The sequence below is a fragment of the Magallana gigas genome, chromosome 6 (genome assembly GCF_963853765.1).
Source record: "Magallana gigas chromosome 6, xbMagGiga1.1, whole genome shotgun sequence".
Classification (NCBI taxonomy): domain Eukaryota; kingdom Metazoa; phylum Mollusca; class Bivalvia; order Ostreida; family Ostreidae; genus Magallana; species Magallana gigas.
Window position 1 is genome coordinate 33,168,408 of NC_088858.1, and position 22,954 is coordinate 33,191,361.

At 32.6% G+C, this 22,954-nt stretch overlaps 1 protein-coding gene across 3 annotated transcripts; it reads right to left on the minus strand.

The window, feature by feature from the left end:
• Window positions 1–741: 741 nt before the first annotated feature.
• Window positions 742–19,729, minus strand: LOC105323823 (potassium voltage-gated channel protein Shaw). Of its 3 annotated transcripts, XM_011422905.4 has the most exons (7): window positions 19,478–19,729; window positions 19,135–19,157; window positions 17,446–17,819; window positions 8,279–8,509; window positions 6,144–7,295; window positions 4,209–4,407; window positions 742–3,671 (listed from the first exon to the last, which is right to left on the minus strand). In XM_011422905.4, the coding sequence occupies exons 3-6, from the start codon at window positions 17,731–17,733 to the stop codon at window positions 4,228–4,230; spliced, it is 1,851 nt and encodes a 616-aa protein (XP_011421207.2). In that variant the 5' UTR covers window positions 17,734–17,819; window positions 19,135–19,157; window positions 19,478–19,729; the 3' UTR covers window positions 742–3,671; window positions 4,209–4,227. The 3 variants fall into 3 exon arrangements, with proteins under 3 accessions (XP_011421207.2, XP_011421208.2, XP_065943623.1); XM_011422906.4 differs by lacking the exon at window positions 19,135–19,157; XM_066087551.1 differs by lacking the exons at window positions 19,135–19,157; window positions 19,478–19,729 and adding an exon at window positions 17,963–18,754.
• Between the last annotated feature and the right edge of the window lie 3,225 nt (window positions 19,730–22,954).

The following is a 22,954-nucleotide window of genomic DNA, read 5'->3' on the forward strand; positions in this document are numbered from 1 at the left end:
GTGTAACTTAATTTTCTTCATTTTAATATAAAAGTTCAATTTAATTTGCTCTGACCAAACAAATAAATTAGTTTAATAATTATAAAATTTCGCTCTTGATCAAAGTTGTAATTCAGGTACTATGGAATCATTTAATTTCATGGGGGCCAATTTTCGTGGATTGTGGGATTTTTGCTTATTCATGGGGATGTAATTTCGTGGATGCGGCGGTTTTCAGTTTCAGTAGGAAAAGTAAATCTTTAATAATAAGTTTTCGTGGAGGATGTAAATTCGTGGGTGAGGGCTACCCACGAATACCACGAAAATTGAGCCACCTCGAATTCTAATGATTCCACAGTATCTGTATTGTTATGTATTAATATCGTTGTTGTTCTTCTTTGTAGGTTGACGACTACAAATATTTGATCTAGAACATTGTACAAAATAAAATCACGACTTTACCTGTTTTCTTGAATTTAAATAGTAAATTATACTGTATATAGTTGTTCCCTAATATGTACTAAATATGAATCATTGTACCTTGTATTCTACAAACAAATATTTGTGATAAGGTTTATTTTTTTTCGGTTAGGCCGAAAGCTAATTTTCAATTTACTTTTTCATTTGGTTAAGTTAAATTTTATTTCCCTTATAATATCTGCAATGCTTTCAACCCTCCAACACAAGCCTTGTTATAAAAGGTCATACTTTTGACGTCAAGGAATTTGTAAGTAACTAGCAATGAAAAAGGAAAACAGTTGATTTAAGGATTTTTTTTTATTGTGTAACATTACAATTCAAACAAAACGAAAACAATTGACGCAAATGATCGAAACAAGATGGCAATTTTATTACAAATGAGTTTGTGATGACATTAGTTCTATCTAAATTAATGTGAAAAGGGAGTCATTCAAAACTGAGCACGTTTATCCAAGAAACTGTGCCCGATTTTTATCGATGATTCAAGAGGTTTTTGCTTGTAAACAAGTTTATATAATAAATGATTAATGTTTTCTAGTTTTCTGAAAATGGCCATTTTGCATAAGAACATGTTCAAGATATCTTCAGCCAGTATTTGTTCATTTTTCAAAATTTACTTGAATTCATTTTTTTTTAATTCAAAGTTTGTATACCTTTCCCATGTTTTCAGTGCTATTACTGCATATGCTGCGCTTTGTATTTGAAACTTTGGTCAAAGTAAAGTTTGCAAAAATAAAACAAAATTATGAAAAAGACTTTATCAACAATGGATACTTAGAAAACAGATACCGAATGTTCTTTAGCTTTCTAAAAAAATATATAGGAAAATACGTTATGTATTCTTTTTATTTGTTACACATGATAAATCAGTATTCCGTATTCAAACGGTTTTCTAACCAACAAGATTAAACTGTTCCAATAAAAAAAGATAAAAACGTATCACAAATTTAAACATGAATCGCTAAAAAGTCAATTACTTCCAAAAATAAAAAAATATAAAAATATATACAGTACAGAGTAAAAATGCATAAATGGTAATTTAGAAATAAAGTCAATCGGTGGATAGAATCGGACCTAATATGAATACAGCGTTTTCTTTTCGTCAAAAAAAGTTGACACTGAATGATCGTTTGAAACAGACAGCCTTCAAAAATACAAAATGACAAATCCTTCGACCATGCATCGTGCGTATTTGTTTTTTTTTTTTTTACAGAAGTGAGTGGGAAAAGGTTACCGAAAGTTTAACAATGATCAGAGAAAAACGATGTCCAGTTTTTTGTAAGTTTAATTTTTTTTTAAAATTATGTCTAGATCTTTTTAGTTTGCGGTTCACCTTTTACGACATTCCTTCAACAACTTGATCTATTGGCTAAGACGGGCGAAACTATTGAACAAAAATTGTCAATTATTCCTTGAATTGTCTTGTTCCAAGAATGTTTAACACATGTTTCCGTGCTAAAACACCTGTTTTTCGAACGTTAAAAGAATTTGAACACAATAATGTGCAACAATTGAATTTTAATTGCTTTTACTTAAGTACCGCCCATGGAAGATCAAATCGTAGATTTAAACATATATTTTTTCAAAAATTTGTTTCAAATGTAATTATAATAAACACGTATATAACTTAAACCTTAATGATGGTTAAGACTATAATAAATTAGTAAATTTTAATCAGAAGAAAGATTTTTTTTTACTAAGAAATATATAAACCAATTTTTACAGGACGAGAATTAAAAAAAATTGCTTCAAGAAGGGCCTATTAAGAGCAAAATTATTGCAAAAGACGTTGGAAACCATATTTTTAGTCATTTAAAAGTGGAAAATTACAATTTTGCAATTAAAAATTTCAGACTTTAAAATTTCAACTTGTATTGCTTTAAAAGTATATAGGATAAAAAAAAAAGTGGCTGAGATCTATAACAAGTCATACAATTGATAATTCTGGCATCTTAAGAACAACAACCATTAAAAATTTAAGCATTATTAAAATAATAAAAAAACCCACGGTAAACTTATTGATACTCATCTCTCTCTCTCTCTTTCTCTCTCTCTCTCTCTCTCTCTCTCTCTCTCTCTCTCTCTGACTGATCATATTTTAATAAAAATATCTAATTCAAAAAGAAAGGTTTTTCAATCTTCCTAGATGAATCAACATAACATATACGAATATAAGTTCTTAGTTTTTCGTTAGCAGCTTACGAATGAATTAAAGACTTGTATTGTGTAAGATATTATTAAATATAACACACGAATTTAAAGGGAAAACCATATTTTTAAAACGTGTTTACTTCTTTACGTTTTTAACAGCCGTGATTTTGCAAAGTGTTATTCAAGTGGATGGATAAGTTTTTGAGTGGACAAAGTTAAAATGTCAATTTTCATATTACTTTTTATCAATATAAATTTTCCATTTTCTACAATATTCTACATATTGCATCTTTAATGATATAATGTTTTTGAAGACATTTAAAAAAAAGGAAGGTTAAAAGTATAATTAACATTTATATCTATTTACTGCCTATATTAAGTTTAATTAGGCATACTTGTACTCGAGTGTGGTTTAAAATTTCCATGTCAGCTTGAATTTAATAAAAAAAAATATATAGGTAATAAAGAAAAACACAGGGAACAACAATTGATAAAGTTTGCCCTATAAAACTCTGTACATACATGTTATAATGATTCTTCGAGTACTACGGTCAGCAACACATATCGATGTTTACAAGCTACAGAATCGCAGACAGCCATCAAAAACCTTACACCGTTCATAAAATGTCTACAAATATGTACAATACTATAGAAAAATAAAAGATGAGAAAACTTTAACAGTCGACATTTTTCTCTTTAACATCTCCGGTAACACATACATGTACATATTTAATCTTTCTCTGATCAATGAAAAATAGCATTTGAAATCAATGAATTAAATCTACGCAATTGTAACAAGAATTTAAAAGTTTACTCTTAAAGCTAAAATATGATCACATGAAGTCTAGCTGCAAATTGTCACTTGAATCCAACAACAAAGCCTACGAAATGTTCAGTCCGGGTGATCAATGCAATGCATCATGGGAAATTTCACAAGTCACGTGGCACTGTAATTTCAATGGCCTATGACGAGAAAGTAATTATGGTGATACTATTTCAATTTCGAAAAAATGGCTTTGTCATCTTTTGACCAACACAAGTGTGACTGAACAGCTCAATATCTGGAAAATAACAGTTTTAAAACAGATCATGCTTTTTTACTAACTCGAACAATATACATGTATAAACATATTCATGGATAGTTATAAGCATTTTCATTTTATTTAAGAATACAAAAAACCAATGTTAAAAAGTACAGTGGATTGTGAACTTGTTTGGTCATGTGACCAAATCCTGTGAAGTCCGAATGACTTTTAAAGAAAAAAAAGCGTATTTACCAACTTTATTCCCCGGGGAACTTTTTATACGTTTGAGAAAGTAAAATTCTTCAGAAATAAACACATAACCGTGTTTTTATGTTTATAAAAATGCAACTGTCAAATCACGTTCGTTCGGTATTCATTGTGATGTTTTAAATATGAGTCTTTCCCCGTTGAAAGGATTAAACAGAAATGAACGGTTTTGTTCTTCTAAAGGTTCAGATAAAGAAATTTATTTGCATATGTAAATATTGAATGAAAGCGTTGTAAGATTTTGTTTTCTTTGTTGGGGGGGGGGGGGGGCGGGGTGTCGAAAAGACATAAATAGAAAGCAAGTACCGGCCACTGGCTTGTATTGTCATGACTTTCGTTTTGAGGCGGCCGCAGGGGCAGGGGTCGTCCGTGGGGTCTTTCCTGCATTGTGTAACCGCTCCCTTTTCTCGTTGAGCATGCCCAGTTGTCGCTTCCGCTCTTCTCTAATCTTTTCATCCTTTTGTTTCAGATTATTCAAAAGATTTGCAGTTTCAATCTTGTGTTGCTGCAATAGACAAACAAATATAATGTTTGTGACCTGTGCTTTCCAAAAAAACCAAAAACAATTAATGAATATAATTTTGAATGCACGAAAATTCAAGAGATAGAGAAACTTTAATAGCAGTTAAAAGTGTATAATACGTATTGATTTATAGATAGTACGAATACGTGTTACATCGCCGTTCCTCATATCACATGAGCGGCCATAGTTCACATTATGAAGTTGCATAACATTTCACTTTAGCCTATTAAATTAACTGTACTTAAAGCAGATCTTAATTATCCTCTCTCTAACAAAAGTGATTGATGGTCCATTATAATAGCCGAAGCATGCAAAAGTAGACGAGAGCCATTATACAGTGCACTTGCAAGGTCGGTACTGGAGCGGAAGTTGGTATTACAGGTCGTCATTGTTCTATGGTTTATGTTAAAAGAGCTGATTGAATTGGGTCGATAGTGAGGACAATTGGCCTTTGAAATCCCATTTCTGAGGGTATGCTGTGAAACATATTGAAGCCATATTGAGAGGTAACTATGGAAGAAATTGATCCCGCCTTTATTTGCATAAAACCCTTCGATAAATTACAGGAATTCAATGCACTGGTTTTGCTTTCCTTTGAAGCGAAGTGCGGGTAATTGATGTAATTACAAACTTTGTCATTAATTGGGGGGCTACAGTCCACAATTAAAGTCAGAAAATTACAAACGGAGCATGAAGCAATAACAAAATACGATAGCTTTTTGTTAAATCCACATTTGTCTTGAGAATTGTAATGTCTTTTTGAGCAACAGCTCAATATACGTAAACAATACACGCCTATTGATCTTATTCTGTTTGTAAATCAAGGATGTTTCAAGTTTAATGATCACAAACTTATCAAAACGTATTATTTTACAGTATTATTTGACTAAACGGGCGTTATCTTGTCATCACCGGTTCAAATCGAAATCAAACGAGCGAAAGGATCGAAAGAGCAGTCACAATGGCATTGACATCAAACGTAGTACTACCGGAATGTTCAATTTTTAAATGCCTTTCATGTAAATATGACCACAAACAAATTTTGTATGTTAATTTATGATAGAAAATTTTATTTTCGTTATACAGCTTAAGAAGTAAATTATAAAATCAATTAAGATAGGAAAATTCTGTAAATGTTTGAAAAGTAATCATATGTTCAATGTCATTGATGTTGCTTTTTTCTAATAATGATTCTGATTCTGTAACGCTGAAACGCATACCTTTGTTTTATTCAACTATTCATATAATTCTAGTGAAACTGCAGCGATTTTGTTTAATTATGACTGCAGATGACAATGATGCTAGTGTAAAACTACACAGATACTATATGCAGTCGGATGTTACTAAAGGTTACATTCACCTACACTTCGTTAAAACAGAATAAGCTCTGGGCAGTTTATTTAAATTAGACATTTGGATTGTTTTCATGGTCTTTTAGTAATAGATATCTAAATAGGAAAAAAATTTCCTCTGGCAAACAACCCCCGCAATATTTAACTCTTCGATGATGACTGCTTTATTCAAATAAGGTCCCTGTTGTATTAAAACCTGGTGACATTTTACAGTCATTGTTGGGTTTTTTTACAACTAAATTATTGACAATATTCTAAATGCAATTGCAGTTTGTGTGTTATTTCGCAAAGGTATCTTTCTAAAATAGGACGAGTGTGATGGAATTGGCTATCAATCTGACATCCAATTGTTACCAAAATAGATACCTCAATTTCACTTAAGTCTGTCTCTATTGGAGTGATGGATAATGGTGGGCTCGTAGTATTGACACCATCTGATATTGTAACCACACGGGTACTTTTATTGTCTGTTGAATTAGAGTTATTTTTCGGAGTATTGTAATGGAAGTACGCCGCGTTCACAGCGCTGGAGTTCGACGTCTTGTCCGTCGGCGACTCTTCGCCACACGGTGGCGCTCTCGGGCTCTTAATTGCATTCATTTCCGTGAACTCTGTCGGTTCCTTTTTACGAGCATTCTTCCACTTATTGACAAGGTCTAATGACTTTTTATTCTTTGCATATAGTTTTCTTTTAAGTTCCTTGCGTTTATGGGCTGGTAATTTAATTCTCGACTGAGCGTGCGCGTAATAAAGTGCGAAGTTGTTCACCACTATCGGAACCGTAAAAGCCACTGTCAGAACACCGCAAATTACACACACACAACCAATAATGTACCCGGCTTCCGATTTCGGCACTTTATCTCCATAGCCAACGGTCGTCATGGTGACTAATGCCCACCATATTCCGATCGGGATATTCTCGAAATTTTCACTCTCCACGTAGAAAATAACACTAGCAAATATCAAGACTCCCGTCAACAGAAATATAATCATGAGCATAAGCTCCTTTATGCTGACTTTGATAGTGTACACAAGGATGTTGAAAGCACTGTAGTGCTTCATCAGCTTAAACACTCTTAGGATACGCACAGTTCGCAGGGCCAGCATGGACTTAAATAGCTGGCTGGTGCTATCGTTGGGGTTAATGGTCACTAGGATAATGGCAATGAGATGAGGAATTAGACAGAAAATATCAATAAGGTTCAGTGGTTGACGGATGAATTTGAACTTCTTTGGTGCAAAGAAAATTCGGATGGTGTATTCTGTGGTGAAATAGGCAGCGCATATGTAGTCCATGATTTGCATGACGATGTGAGGTTGGGTGTCGGAGAATTCGTACTTCAGCTCTGTGCTGGTTTTAATACAGAAGTCTCCAGTAGTCGATTCCTTCAAGTACATTCCCGTTTTATTGATAGGTTTCACCTTATCATTGATAGGAACACGGAATTTTTCATAGGTTTCTAGACAAAACACGGCTATCGATAAACAGACAAAGAACATCGAAATCACAGCATACGCCTGAAATGAAAAATAACGAAAAATTAATAACACACAATTTCATTTCGACAAATCAATTAAAAACAGGGAATGAAGTCAAACAAGAAAGTATGACACCGTCTAAATTAAGCCACACTATTGTTGTTATTCTGAATTATGGTCGCGATAATGAGTTAAAAAAATATTTCAAGAGCATCATATAGTTAAATGAATCTTCGATTTGTATAAAACATGTACTCTGTGTTAATTGCGCGGCGGTATTTTCTTCGCCGACTACGCAGAAACAAATGAATGTAATGTAAATCTGGTATACTAACAGCAATTCCACAAAACGATATATCTAATACTATGATTGAAAATAGGATATATATAAGTCCCATATCAAGATCATCTCTACACCGCCTTGAATTCCGTAAACGGTTCAATCTACTATTTGCCTCTGGGCCAACCCATCTAAATCTAAACGCTAGTTTTAAAAAAATCTTGGTTAATTAGCCTACATGTTCCTTCCTAAAACCCATGATTTATTTTGAAGCCATTCAGAACATAATTAAAAACAAATAAACCTAGTTCATTCATTTTGATATCGATCAAATAAAATGCATTTGACTAAGCGGTAGAAGCTACGTCAACAAAATGGCTTTCCCTTTAGGTATGCGGAAGAGTTCGGGAATTTTTCAGATCCAAAATCGTTTGAAAATCCTACTCTATATCAGTCAAATTCACATTTTTACCAAGTCTGCTTTATTTTCCCCGTCGTAGTTTCTTTCATTTACCAGGGCCATATTCCTTTAAAATGTTTGGCGATGCTTCACGTATTATTGAAAGATAAAGACAAAATCCTATATTGGAATCTCATGATGAAGAGAGCTTCCTTCCAAAAAAAATGTTTATGTATATATTAATAAGCACGGGATATGATGATGGAATATGTAGGTAATAACGGGCGTGTAACTGATTGCACTGCTATAGTATTAATGGGGGAAAAATACTAATATGTTTACCTTTGCTGCTCTAGATGAACCAGGCTCCTCTAGGAAGAGCCACATATTATGCTTGAACCTACTGAGGCTGGATGGCTTGCCAGCGTCCCATGCCGTAGGTTCCACGTCAATCTGTGACGTAAAATTGTCATCCAGGGCCGCCAAAGTTTCCTTGTGGTCCTTAAACTTACTGTATTGCCCCCAACAACAGGGCTCTATATCCAGCTCTGTAAGACCCCAATACTCCAGTTCCTGTAATTCAGAAACATTATAATTTTATCATTGTATTTAGTTCATCTAGATGTTTCTCAAGCGATAAACACCAGTATCATTTACCTAAACATCGAAGAAATTTTACTACCAACTACAGTGTACTGTGTAACGAAAGGATGTATACATGTAGTTAATATGTACATGAACAGTGTACATGTACATACACTCGGAACACCTCGAACCTTTTTTCCTTGGAAGGCCCGATGTGTTTCAAATGCATGTACATAACGTTAAAGGGGAACAATTCCATATTTGTCAAACATAATCCTCAAAAAATTTTTTTTAAAACAAAATGCGATGTTCAAACGCCGTTAAGTTTAAATTGAAATAAGAGTATTTTACGATAGAGCAATTAATGCACGAGATATTATTTCTCTGAAACCGCTACCGTTTATTTCTAAAAAATCATATTTCACCATAACAGCAAAACAAAACAAAGACACACAAACAGCGGAAAACACAAAACAGATTGGTATCAACTGGGCATGAATGTGGTTAAACTATAAATGTTCATTGCGAGACTTGCTTCATTTAATTTAGGAAATTGTTTCTAATAGTTTCATTGGTAATCAATTGTAGAGGACGCAGTAAAATACTCGCTAACTTATTTCGAAGGTAAGCTTGCGCTAGTTTGAAACATTATCCACAGGATGAAATGAAAACATTCATTTGTAAACGAAGGAAATGAACATTAATCCAGCATTGATAAGTGACAGAGGGGAAATGCTCTTTGCATTGAGGTTGTTGAGTACAGTGGCCGAACTATTGGCTATAGGTCTGGTCAATGGCTGTTGGTATTAAATATTTATGACACGTTTATTGATGTTCAGGGCACTTGGGAGTGAAGCAGCCACTCTTGATGACTTTAGTTTAAGTACTGGACCATAATGATCTAGTCAACATTTTCATTCTATAATACATTGTCTGGATAACTCTAGGCTCTCTCTGATTTATTAAGTATTAACTTTGTCAACACCTATTTTCTATTCAAAAAAGAGGGTTTCTAGTATATATTTCCTCAGATCCTTCAGAAACAAATAAATAATATTTAATATTAGAACGTTGTTTATTACATATTAATACAACAGGGTCATCGACTCCAGTTTTAGAGAACATATTAATTAAAAACAGAATAAAGCCAGGAGAGAGTTCCACTACTCGTAATCTTTAATGATTTATGGATATCGAAAGTGTTTTGTGTAATTTGAATAATCCATTTACTGATGTTACTGTCAGCTCTTAACGGTATTGAATTCATAGAACTCGATAAAAGCTAGATTTAGATCAGGAAAAAATCAGGCAAAATTGGACATTATCAATTATTGCCTGTCAAGTAATAACTCAATATAAACGAATCTTATCTATACTAAAAAAATATGAAAGTCAAATCGTATTCTATTAGTTCATTAAAACAGATTCAAAATAGTCTTGAAAAAAGTTTGATAATTTAGAAATCCCTGCATGTGATGCAAAAAAAAAGAAGATAAAAAAGGAATATTCAATGACGAAAATTCAGGTTTGATAAAATTCAAGTTTTGTTCCCACACAACTAATCGACTACTGTATTTGTTTATGCATTTATGCAATTTTGGTATACAGTTTAGCTTGCCTTTGGGTGTTTGTGATGAGTAACCATAAATGCCTTTTAAAGAACGGTCCTTTTTTAGAGAATGACTATAGATTTATTTCGACGCTTTTTGGCCAATGGCCACTTGTCAGACCTTGCTTGAAAATCACATCTGAGCGATAGTACTATCGTCCAATTTCCACTTTGGGATTCGAAATCGAACTTCCATTGCAATGTGCAATTAAGCTCATTCCAATGTAACGATTACACGGTGAAATAAATGTTTTGTTACAATGCTCTTTCGATTGTAACTTATTGTGTGAACACGTGTATATGCTATACATGTAAGAGTTTTGGCCCTTCTTTGATTTACATGTAACTTCCTCGTGATTCCTCATGATTAAAATATAAATGAACGCGTTTGATGTGCAATATTTTCCCATACGTGCATTGTAGGTTCACCCACGAACACGACTCATAATCTCATGACAGTACTTCACAACACGGAATTTTTTTACTAGAATCCAACCGTTTGTCTATCTCCTTAACTCTCTGCATAGACTTTCGATTACAGACCTACAGATTGGCGACAATTTTTTGAAAATTATGTCATTTATCCAAAATGTCTAGTGTTAAGTTTCTCTCTTTTTAAATTATACGCAGGCACAAATATCATACCATTAAATAGTATAATACACCGGTTCGTGCTGATATGAGAATATTTCGACGCTGCTGAGGACGCTTAAAATGTTTCAAGTGTGCTTCACACTGATTTGTCGGATTGTTAGCACCAGAACATTGCTGAAATTACAGTGTCAAGCCGTTCTTGCCAATTAATTAATATCAAAGTTGACGAGTGTATTAGAATAAATTACTATGGGACAAAGAAACAAGTTTCCTCTTTCAGCTTCATCTAACCTTTCCAAAGAAATCTGTTTTCTCTGCAGATTTTTACCCTTTACCAAGCCATCACTTTCTCTACGTCTGTAAGCCCCCAGTTTTAAATTTTAACACCGTTGGATACATATTTATATATAAAGAAAATATCTCAGTTGTATCATAAAAAATATCAACAGCAAAAGTAACTTATTAAATAAGAATAATATTAACAGAACATTATGATCTAAATTTCAAAACTAGAATTGTTTAATTAGATAACATTAAATCCATTATTGAAAACGACATTTGATATAGTGCTATTCGTGGCATTTGTATGAGTGGTTTTTTTTTAACTTTGACATTATGAAATTTTTCATAGAAAATTAGATTGTGCAATGATATATGAAAGGCGTTAAGTGCTCAAATCACCATTGAAATCGATTCCTGTTGTGTGGGACATACAAGTTTAGTGTAATTTTAACAAATATTTATAGAAATATCTCTACAGCGTCTGACGGCAATTAAACATAGCAGCAGGTTATGGTTTCCGACCAGCTCCAAACTGCCGGAAGTGATCAAAATCGGGCCTGGGTAAAACCAAATCTACCCACAGCTTAATTGGCATCGATAATTTTGTCGCTTGACGGTTGGATATCGTAAAAAGGTGTTTTGAATTAATGGTTTTAATTTCAAAACACTTGCACTTAGAAGAATTTGAGATATTTTCGCAAATATGCTCTGATTCAAAATCAAAATCAATTCTGCACAATTAATTTCTATGTATAAAAAACAGTTAAACCTTGATGCGTTTATGATAAAAATACAATCAAAGATTTTGATGAGAGTGATTCAATTCATTCTCCTAGATCCTACCCAATATCCTACCTCTATCTTTTTGGAGGTCCATGTTGCTCCGTTTTGAATTTGTATTTCGTTTTATGGATTTTTGAGATGGTTGACTGTTTGTTATTGTCATTTTTACACTGTTAAGCAGTAGATGTCATTAGGTCAAAGGTCAAGGTGATAAACACTTATTTTATATAGGAATCTATCATTATATATAGAAATCTATCATTTCCGTTGTGTTGATGTTTCTTGTATATGTACACTTGTCATGCGCCGATCTAGGAGGGGGCTGTCGGGGTGGGGGGGGGGGGGGTGGGGTTCGAACCCCTGAAAAATTCAAACCACTTAAATTTTCTGGTAAAATTACCCATAAAATGCCTTGGAGCATTTTTCTAGATCTGCGCATGCGCGTAGTTAATCCTTATGTTGAAGATGTCGGTAGAGCGAGATCACTTCATTTCTTTTTACAATTTCCTTCTTATATATATTTGACCAAAATGAGCAAGAAGACAAAAAATAATGTTTGTATTTAATTCCTTGACCATAATCAATTTAAAAAAATACCCTCCTCACCTTTAAAAAGATCAATCCCGACAGAAACAGAATTGTTTTTTGTGTATTTCTGTTAAAACTAGCGATTAAAAATAAAAATAAAAATAAAAGATTTTATTCCATTAAAAATTACATTGTATACGTAATCTTCATACATGTAGTTTCAGATTTGTAATCATGGTTATCCGAAGAAAAGAACATACACAATTTCCATGTTAGTGCATGTATCTGCCAATTCTTTACATATTCCTTGATGCTTTTTAAAAAGTTTTTTCAGGATCATTAAAGGTATACTTTGTCATATTTTATTCATGAAAATGTGTTCATATTAAAGTGAGCGGCAGAGCGTTAGCTTCAAGCCTCAAAACATCCTATATTTCACACTGAGAGCAGAAACCAGGACAATGTGAAACATAATGATAAATTTTTCATGATGTTTTATGTGATCGCGTTTGGTTTTAAATTGGTAATGCTAGCAACAACGACTAGCAGACAATTAATAATTCACGTTTTATTTTGAAACCTAAACAACGGTTTAAATTTGTTCATTTAATCGTCGCCATATATATATAAATGTAAGACGCATTAATTGATAAATTTTCAGATATTAAAGAGTGATATATATCTGATAAATTTGATTTCGTATTGGTTGACGTGAAAATTGAACTTTGTTCAACATTGCTAGATGAATGGTTTTTCTATTCTTCCATGTACATGCAAAAATGTATACACTCAAATAGAATATTATAGCCTGAAAAATCTACAATAAAACATTGGTAATACACACATTAAAAACATACTTAGGCATACTAGGCACGTATCTGGGTCGATCAATAATCTAATAATTGTGTGTTAAAAAAATAAAACTGATTAAAATGGTAATTTTTTAAAGAAAAAGAACCTTCCTGGTTTCCGCTAAAAAAATATAACGTCCGACCAAATATTTATACGGAGTGTAAATAAACAGGAATATGAATATAAAGGAATGAAATTAAAACGAAAAAGAAAGGAAATAAAATTACGACTGTTTTCAGTTTGAACGTGATGGATGGGTTGAGAGGTCAATAGGTCAAAGAGTGAACAGTTGTTTAACGGTTGACTTTTCATCCTGCGTCGACCTGTCAAAATTGAACTACTTCGACCTGTTAATCCGAGTTGACCTAGGTTGACAAGTCGGGCTTTTAAGTATTCACAATACTTTCTTTTAATACGAGCGGTCGGACATGTTGACAAGTGATCTAGACCCGCATCCAATATTGATTACAAAAAATAAAGTATTGTATGAAATTCATTGAAATGTCCGTAAAAAGAAAAATAAGTTGAAAAGTGCGATGTTACTTTATCTGGCTTCGGAATTGCGTCTGTTCAAACAATCAGCGGTGATTGGAAGCAATTTTAAAGTAAAGGCGTATAAAAAAGAGGGAGAGGCAAAACTTATTATTTATCATTCATTTTGATAATGGACTTCTCCTTATATATGTACATATACTATATCGTATTCCCCTTTAGGGATGTTTTGATATAGACGTCATGTATTATGCTGTCTTTCGAATAAGATAGACCTTAAGAATATACATGTATTACAAAACATGACAGTATCGTGAAACAGCTAATGGTTGTGTGATGGACCGTTGTGGTGATTTTTGGTCTTTTTTTTAGTCTAAGAATAAACATTTTAATGCTATATCAATTCTGTTTTCGTAACTTTCAATTGTGCTTAATTAAAACGTTTTCCTCGATCATCCTCGTATATGTTTAAATGGAGAGCAATTAAATTCTGTTTAATTCGTATATACACCGCGGGACACTGACGAGACGGACAAACATTAACATTTAAGAAGTGGAGACGATCTGACACGGAATCATTTTCATAGAGACGTAACCAATTAAGGTATTCAATGTTTAATGAAGGAATATTGAACAATTTTGAACCATTTTAAACCAGTTGACTGACAACATAAAAGAAGCCAGTCTTTTGCACCTTAATGTTTTAAAAAGAGTTGTCTCCCCTTGTTGAAAAAAAGAAAATTTTAATTTCGTCAAAATATCTGCGGTAAATGATTCATTTAATTTCATATTTCAATAAAGAGAAAGTTTATGCATGTATTAACCAAGAGATTTTACAAATTCAACTTTTTAACTTGTTACTTTTTACAATATCTTATCAAAACATATGTTGCCCATAGACTTCAATGCGAAATTTAAGGTGTAATTAGTTGGACCATTATTAATATTTTGAAAATTCCTTTGGTGGAGTCTTCTTATTTGATTACACCTTCAAAATGATATCATGATTAAGAATATTGAACCATTCATTTATTAGGTATAAAATGTGGTCGTTATACATCGAATACCTTAATGCAAGATCGCTGCAGTGAATGCACTGTTTTGAAATGTTTCTCCAGCAATTATTTTTTAATCAAAGAAATACACAAAGCAAATGGAATTGCAATAATACAGCTATCTCTATAATGAGCTTAAATGCTAATTAATGAACATCTGATAAAACACTTAAATAGCTTTTTTCTGGTTATTGAAGCAATTTACAAATCAGTGTTAATTTTCCTGAAACAGTCAGCCAGAAATGGCCATTAGCCATGATAATTACGCAATATTTGCATATTGATGACGTACATTTTGAGTTATAGTCGGCATTGGTCACCAATAACAATAACATGGATTTTCGTTAATTTTTTCTTCAATTGATAAATAAAATGGGGTGGATTTCTTTGAAAGTTTTTCTTGATGATCAAACTATCCAAATATGTTATGTTACCCCCCTACCCCCCCCCCCCAAAAAAAAATTAAAATAAAAAAAAAATAAAAAATTAAAATTAAAAGACATCAAAGCTACACAAACCAATCATACTTCAACATTAGTTTATTAAAACTGCATGGTCCGATTTTTTCGCTCTTACGGTATCAAATAATTTTTCATACAAACCAATCATCTTAGAATGTTATAAACTTTCGCCTATTACATGTAACACCGGCAGAATCGGTCTCCTTTAAAAGTAAGAAATGTTGAAAGTAAATAAAATACTAGTAATTTCTTTATGGGCATAAAGAAAAACAAACCAAACTGTATCATATGAATGTTAAGAGAATGGAACCGTTTGGTTTCGTCCCCCTCTTTATGCCGTTAGTTTTGTTTACTTTGTACACCATTTACTTTTCATTAAAATATATGGCTTTATTGACTAGGAAAACTACTGCAATTTCTTTTATTATGCACAAAATTAGCAAAAAACAACGTTTAAAAGCGTTCAAAAAATTTGATATAAAATCGTACAAAGCAGCTTTAAATCATTATTCTAAAATAAGAATAATCATTGTCTTCATTTTTAAATAGGTCCACAGGAACCACAAGGTAATAAGGCATCAAAGGCATGTGCACATTAATTGGTCACTTTTACCTTTCCTGTTCAGTCCAATTAAGTAACACTATAGCATATCTGTTTATTTCTATGCAATTGTATTTTCCCCAGTGAACCTAAATATAGTTATCGAAACTCATATACCCTCCAATCCTATATACCTGCCGAGTAAATGTATTAGAGTCATTGAGTACATGTAACTCTTTGAGGACTCGTGCCTTTAAAGTACAATCAAATGACGTCATCGAATCCACACTATTTTAAAAATAGCATCATCAAAAGAATACCAAAGCAGACGACAGAAGTCGCCATTTTTATCAGCAATTTTTTTTTAGACTTCACTCTTTTCAAAATCGGCACACAGGTCTATATTTATTGACCCAGACTGGGTAATCACCCGACACAGTTTCTTTGTCCGACAGATAACGAATTTTATTATCCAGATGTAGGCATATAAACAATGCTAAGTTGTCATAAGGATACCCCAAAAATCAATCCAAGACTGTCAAAGTAGTGTGCGATTAACCATTATTATTTCGCTATCAGGCTTATGGAAGCATATCGCCCACGACACAATTGGCGAGTGCTTTATTGAAATGTCGTTTTCTGCAAGGGTATGTTCCGATTTTTATCATGTCATCAAACTCTGCCGTCACATCCGTCTTAGTGTTTCTGAAGAACCTTCAGTCTCGAGATATTTCGAAAAAGCCTATCAACATCACTCGGTTTTATGCAACGCGAGTTTTTTTTTTTTTTGTGCGTTTTAGAATGACTTGCAAAAATTTTGATATACGTTCTTTGAATATATATAAGAAAAGGCTGACAGCTGGAGTCTTATATAGGTACTATAGTAAGCTTTTGTCTGTTTAAACGGCTATTTTCCTGCTTTTTGATATTAAGTTTACTATAGAAGAAATAACTTAAATAGTTTCTAAAATTAAAAAAAAAAATTAAAAAGAGAAGAATGTTCTCCATTCATACACAATTTCAATTCAGAACGTTGATGAACTTGCATGCAATTTTAAACTTCCTCTTGTATTTTTTCAAAATTTCCTACTTGAACATGATTATCATTTGTGGCCATAAAATGTTTGCCTGTTTCTACCAAAAGGAAATAGCATGGATTGAAATTTTAAGGCCGGAGTAACGAGATAATAATTGCGTTTTAATGAGGAAGGGGGAAGTCTAACTCGATTTACTTCTCTCACATGACAAAATTATACATACAGTTCTAACTCCAATCAGCACATCATATTTATTTTTTTAAGAAATAATTTTTATCTTTCTTTAATATTGTTCAGCAATAAAATCATCTAACATTTATCAAACTTTTCTTTTCAAAAATGCACTTTTCAAAACAAAAGATTATACTTCTTTTTGCTTCGAAATAGCAGCAAATTATAATTTATCAATTATATACACTTCAGCAACATTGTTTTGTCTCTCTCCTTGATCTAAGAATTGTGAAAAAAATGTGCTGCTATCAGAAAACCCATTCAAAAGTTCTTGCTTTTGCATTGAAGTATTTCTACGATTGAATATACTTCATTACAAAAGGTGCCAGGTTATTCTGTCATTAACTGTAAACACCGTCACTTTTTGTGATATTTGAGTCATCAATCAAATGTATAACGTTAACGTGATAAAAGAACATGCAAAAAAAAAAATAAATAAAAAAAAATTTGTATACAAACCCCTTTAATAATATTTCCACAAATATTTTGGTCCACGTGAAGTTCTTCCGTTCTGTAGTAGGTGAGAATTGCCATAAAGGCCCCAGGGTGTCTGTCAAAAAAGTACTCCCCATTGTCTGCATCGTAACTCTCGTCCGCCTCCTTCAGGGTCGCCAATAACGCCAAACGGGTGCCGGGAATCCGTTCCAGCGTGCTAAACCAAGTTTCAAAATAATGCCCTCCAATATTCAATTTCACACGTTTATCATTTTCTTTCCTCTCTTCTTTCATCTTTTTTATAAATTCCATATTTATTTATTTTTTTGTTTAATATTTCTTTTTTTTTCATAAAAGATGATGGAGCGATTGTCATGGAACCTTCATGATTGCGCTGCCTGCAATAAGCAAACAAAGCATTACTACGCCGTCACATCTACATTTTTACGTTGGAAAATCGATCGTTGAATTATTTAAAATCACGCATCTTTCCGTTATGATGATTTTTTTTTACTAATGGTTAGGTAAGAATTTGCAAAACCAAAAGAATTCTTAGTTTTTCTTTTTTCTTCCCCTGATGCTCAATTTTCTACTCCAACAGTCACTCGCCTAAATAATTCATCAACACGATAAAAAAAGAATCACTGACGGTCACCATAAATTTGTTATAATAAAGGTTGTTGATAAATCTCCTGTCCTTTGAGAAAACCGTATTTCCAGGATGGCACTTAACTCCTCATTTCTTTTGCACATTAAGACCGAACAATGCCGAATGGAATTAGTTAACACGTGAATTGTGTTAAAATATTAATTCGAGAAACCCCAGTCGCCATCCGCTAAAAAAACTGTCTTTAGAACCCGATCGCGGCTGGATGCGACAGTGTAACATCCCATAACGGAATGGAAGCTGGCTCGATCAGCAGCAGGGCCCGCGACACTTAACGAGAGCGGCGTTACCTACTACAGAGGAAAAGAGAGGCCCGAGATCAATATTCTATCGATATTTTACTCATCATCATCACCATCATATGCCGTCCGATCGGTAATGATACCAAACACTGTACGATTCTCGATTTTAAAACTTGTGAATTATGAATTCATGAAAATAAATAAAAAAGTAGAGAGAGAGAGAGATAGAAAGAGATAAGATATCGAGATCGTGAGATGGAGGAAAGTGAGGGTGAGGGGAGCATTGATTGATAATTGAGACTGTATTGACGAAATTCCATTGTTACTAGGATATAAGATATCAATTCAATGCATTAGTGGGATAAAATATTCACGGTTTCATATCTTAAATATTACAGCAGTTAGTTTCCCCCCGCATTTAGCAATTCAACATGAGAGAGAGAGAGAGAGAGAGAGAGAGAGAGAGAGAGAGAGAGAGAGAGAGAGAGAGAGAGAGAGAGAGAGAGTTACTAGTATAATGAAAAATATTAGATTAAAAAGAGTCATCCTACATGAAAGGTAAATATGTTAAAGCAAATATCGTACTTATTTAAGAAGATGGTAAAACGAATAAAAAAGGACCCAAAACTGTCTATATCGAAAAGTTTTCTGAAATATGAACCATATATTAATGATAAATATTTTCCAAGGCGACATCAGGAGATCGTCAATGTGTCTTAATGAAAAGAAGAATAGTCTTCCTCATCTAAAATGGAGAAAAGCCCCTAGCACTATACAACTTCAAAGACATTAAACAACACTGACCTTGTTTCTGTTATTCAGCATTGCTACAAAAGTGAGCAAAGGTCAACATCTTTCTGAAAGCTATATTTAATCAGTAATCCCATACAAGAGTATCGATAATGAACGTCTTAATGGTTTTAAACCATATTAATGTAATAATAATATGTCGACATAAAGGTATGGAAAAAATAACAAAGATATTCTTATTTAAACGAGGAAAACTCTCTCAAAATATCTAAGCAAGAATGCAGCTAGTTACATACGCTTTTTATTTTCACAAAATAAACAATCTCTTAACTTTGATGAAAGTTCATACCAATACAGTTGAGGGCTGAGTATTGTATAATGAAAAAAATCAAAGTACCTTTAGTAGAATAGTATTTTTCACATTGTATGTGAAAGTTTGGCCCTGGTATCCAACATTCTTCCAATATACGTGTACTTTTTCATTCAAGTCACCTCATGTTTAAAAACAGCTCATTTTCAACCTCTTATAGTTATTCGTACAGACAGTGGTATTATCAATATTTCACAAGAATATACAAGGAAATGTTACACCCTGCAGGAAAAACATGAAGTAACGATCTCTCTGATTGGGTGCAGGAAACTCAGAGCAATTTATCTCAAGGAAATAAATACGTTTATATCCATATGTTCTGGATGGCACTTCACTGAAGATTTCGAGAGAGATTCAGAAAATGTAAAACAGATATACGAACAATTAAGGCAGAGCTAATTTACTGGAGATAATATATACTTATTCTGTCAAAGATGTCAAATCTGACTCGAGAATTAACTGTACATTGGACCGTAGAAATTCGAGATTACGCGTTTTTAGCAGTTGTTCTGTTGAAGACTCGAATCCGTCTTAGAAATTGTACATTGGACCCTGGAAGTTCGAGAATATGTCTTTTTAGCAGTTGTTCCGTTGAAGACTCGAATCCGTCTTGGGACTTGTACATTGGACCCTGGAAGTTCGAGAATATGTGTTTTTAGCAGTTGTTCCGTTGAAGACTCGAATCCGTCTTAGAACATGTACATTGGACCCTGGAAGTTCGAGAATATGTGTTTTTAGCAATGTTCTGTTGAAGACTCGAATCCGTCTTAGAACATGTACATTGGACCCTGGAAGTTCGAGAATATGTCTTTTTAGCAATTGTTCCGTTGAAGACTCGAATCCGTCTTGGGACTTGTACATTGGGCCGTAGAAATTCGAGATAACGTGGGTTTTTTTTTAAACAGTTGCATGATGTTATGAGAAGATCCACATATCACCTTACTAAAATATATTTCAAATTGTTTTGCAGTTCACTTACGCAGTGAATATTGGTTACAATGAAATGTACATGTTTAAGTAAACAGGAAATACTAGTATACATGTTCAAAGCGTGTGGTACGAAATCGAATAATTTACAGTCGTCATTTCTGAAAGTAATCAAAACATTAATCCTAAATAGTTTACTTGTATTTCAAATATAATGAATTGCAAACGCAAAACTCTAAGATCCACACCCCCCCCCTTTAAAAAAAAACAAAACAAAAAACCTTGCCACAAACAAACTAAGAAAGGAAATTTCACACTGTCATCTTAAAACTTTTGACCACAACACGTTGTAAAATCTTTCAAATATCTTATGCACAATATACCGGTATGTAGAGGTCATTTCATAACTTAAGTAATGCATTTTCTTTCAATATGATCTACTAAACGATGCATTTATTATTTCTTTTTCGATTTAGCAACAAATTTAGTTCCACTTTTTTCTTTTCGATTATTGTTGTGTTCATTCATTTTTTTTTTATTATTTTGGACAATCAAGCATAATAAATAAGAAATTCCATACATTTCAAATTTGAAAAAGATAGTAATCTCCACATGCAGGATAAGCTGTTGACATTTACTTTTCTTATAATCATTAAAATGGCGTTTATTTGCGTAGGTTTTAGAAATGAATCAACAAAGTATACCTACTGTTTGTAGTACAATAAAATAATATGAAAATTGTTTGCAGAACTTAAAAGGTCATCGTTTTATACATATATATATATATATAATGTGTTTCAAATTTGCAGTGTATGGTTACGCTTTTTATACGTTGCTTAGTAACTATTGCATCATAAATACACCAACCGTTCAAAAATGAAATACTTCCAAAAGGAAAAAGGTCGATTTTGTTCATTGTGAAAATGCTAATGATTTCAGTCTGATCGATTCGTTATATTCATGGAATAAGATCACGTAAGTGTGAATCAATAACGATTTCAAGATGTAAAAGCACAAAATAAATATTGACTCATGGCTCGGGTTCTGATATTCAATGAGAGTTGAAGGACAAGGGGATTGTCGATTTAAAATAAAAATATAGAAGAAGGGGTCATTGCACAAAATTTCCTAATACAGTATAGATGATACATGTGAATACTACGGCCTACTACTGGCTTTACAGTGTATAACAATAAAGCACACATTGCAATACTTTGATGATACTTCTTTGTTAGGTAAATCATCTTTTGTTCCAGAGTTCATCAACCGTTTTTGTGCAAGTAACGTCATTTTGGTAAAATAAAAAAGAAGATTGATGGGTGACCTTTTTTTAATGACACCTAACGGCCCACTATACTCATTATAATTAATGCAATATTTAGTTTATATATATATATATATATATAATACCTCTAAAGTTGTCAGGTTGTCAGAACTTGTGCATGAACCTTTTGTATTTTTTTTATGAAATACAATAAAATATGTTTAAATTATATTAATGTACTATATGTGTCACAAATATATAGCACATCACTGATTTCAACAAATTACAATTATTTACTCAGAATCAAAGCTTTGTCTTTCAGAAGTTTACGTTGTGAGTCTGCTCTGGATGGACGATAAATACTAGATAAATCATATTGTCATTTTTTATTCATATTTACACCTATTGTTAAATCTATTGATATTAGACTGCTTTGATCAGACAATAATCATTATTTATGAAGATTGTCAACGATGCAATATGAATACACAATGCAAATGCCCATCAGAGCAATCAATATTTTAAATGTATAAACCACATTGACATAATGAAATGAATTATTTATAGAGCTCATATAAATAACTAACTAAGCAACATCCAGATACTTCATGCGATAGATATGCAGATCTGAGCTAATTGCTTTTTCCCTGATGAGGATTTGCATTGTGTATACCATACAATACAATTTCACAAGACGCATTTGAATGGTGACATGGTCAAATTCTTAGTCGCATTTTGTGTGTCCACTTTTTTTTCACGCTGCTATCATTGTTCATTTCATTTTATATTGTTTGGTCACTTTTTAACTTTACTTGGCAGAAAGCAAAGCTAAAGAAGGCAAGATAAAGGTTCCCTCTAAGATTAAAACACAAACACAAAAGGAATGAGTCTTCTCGATATTAGACCTTCTTCTTAAAATAAGAAATCCATGAAAATTTGACACAGTCAACCCGATCATATAAACAAATGATTCTATCAGTTTAATCACATTTGACCATCTTGTTTATGCATCAAGGTCAGGTCAAGGTCATTACGTTTTTTCTCAACTTAAAGGATGATAAAAATAAATGTTATTATCAGCAATTATTGAGACATCTGTTTAAAATATGAAGTTTCTATTCTTCAATGAAATGATAGAATTATCAGAATGTCTATCAGCTTATAATTCTATATTGGAATAATGTTTAAACTAAAATTAATATTGCTTAGCCCGCATTTCCTCTATTTTTTCTTAAATTTTGAATATATTCTGCATACTTTTTATCTCTCCAATATTGATATATATATATATATATATATATATATATATATAT

Bases quoted from the DNA above. Each gene is read 5' to 3' on its own strand.
- LOC105323823 (XM_011422906.4), bottom strand. From the start codon at position 17,733: ATGGAATTTATAAAAAAGATGAAAGAAGAGAGGAAAGAAAATGATAAA. The intron at 7,296-8,278 runs GTAAACATATTA...TTTTCATTTCAG, and splicing joins GTTCATCTAGAGCAGCAAAG to GCGTATGCTGTGATTTCGAT. The intron at 4,408-6,143 runs GTATCTATTTTG...TGTCTATTGCAG, and splicing joins CAGACTTAAGTGAAATTGAG to CAACACAAGATTGAAACTGC.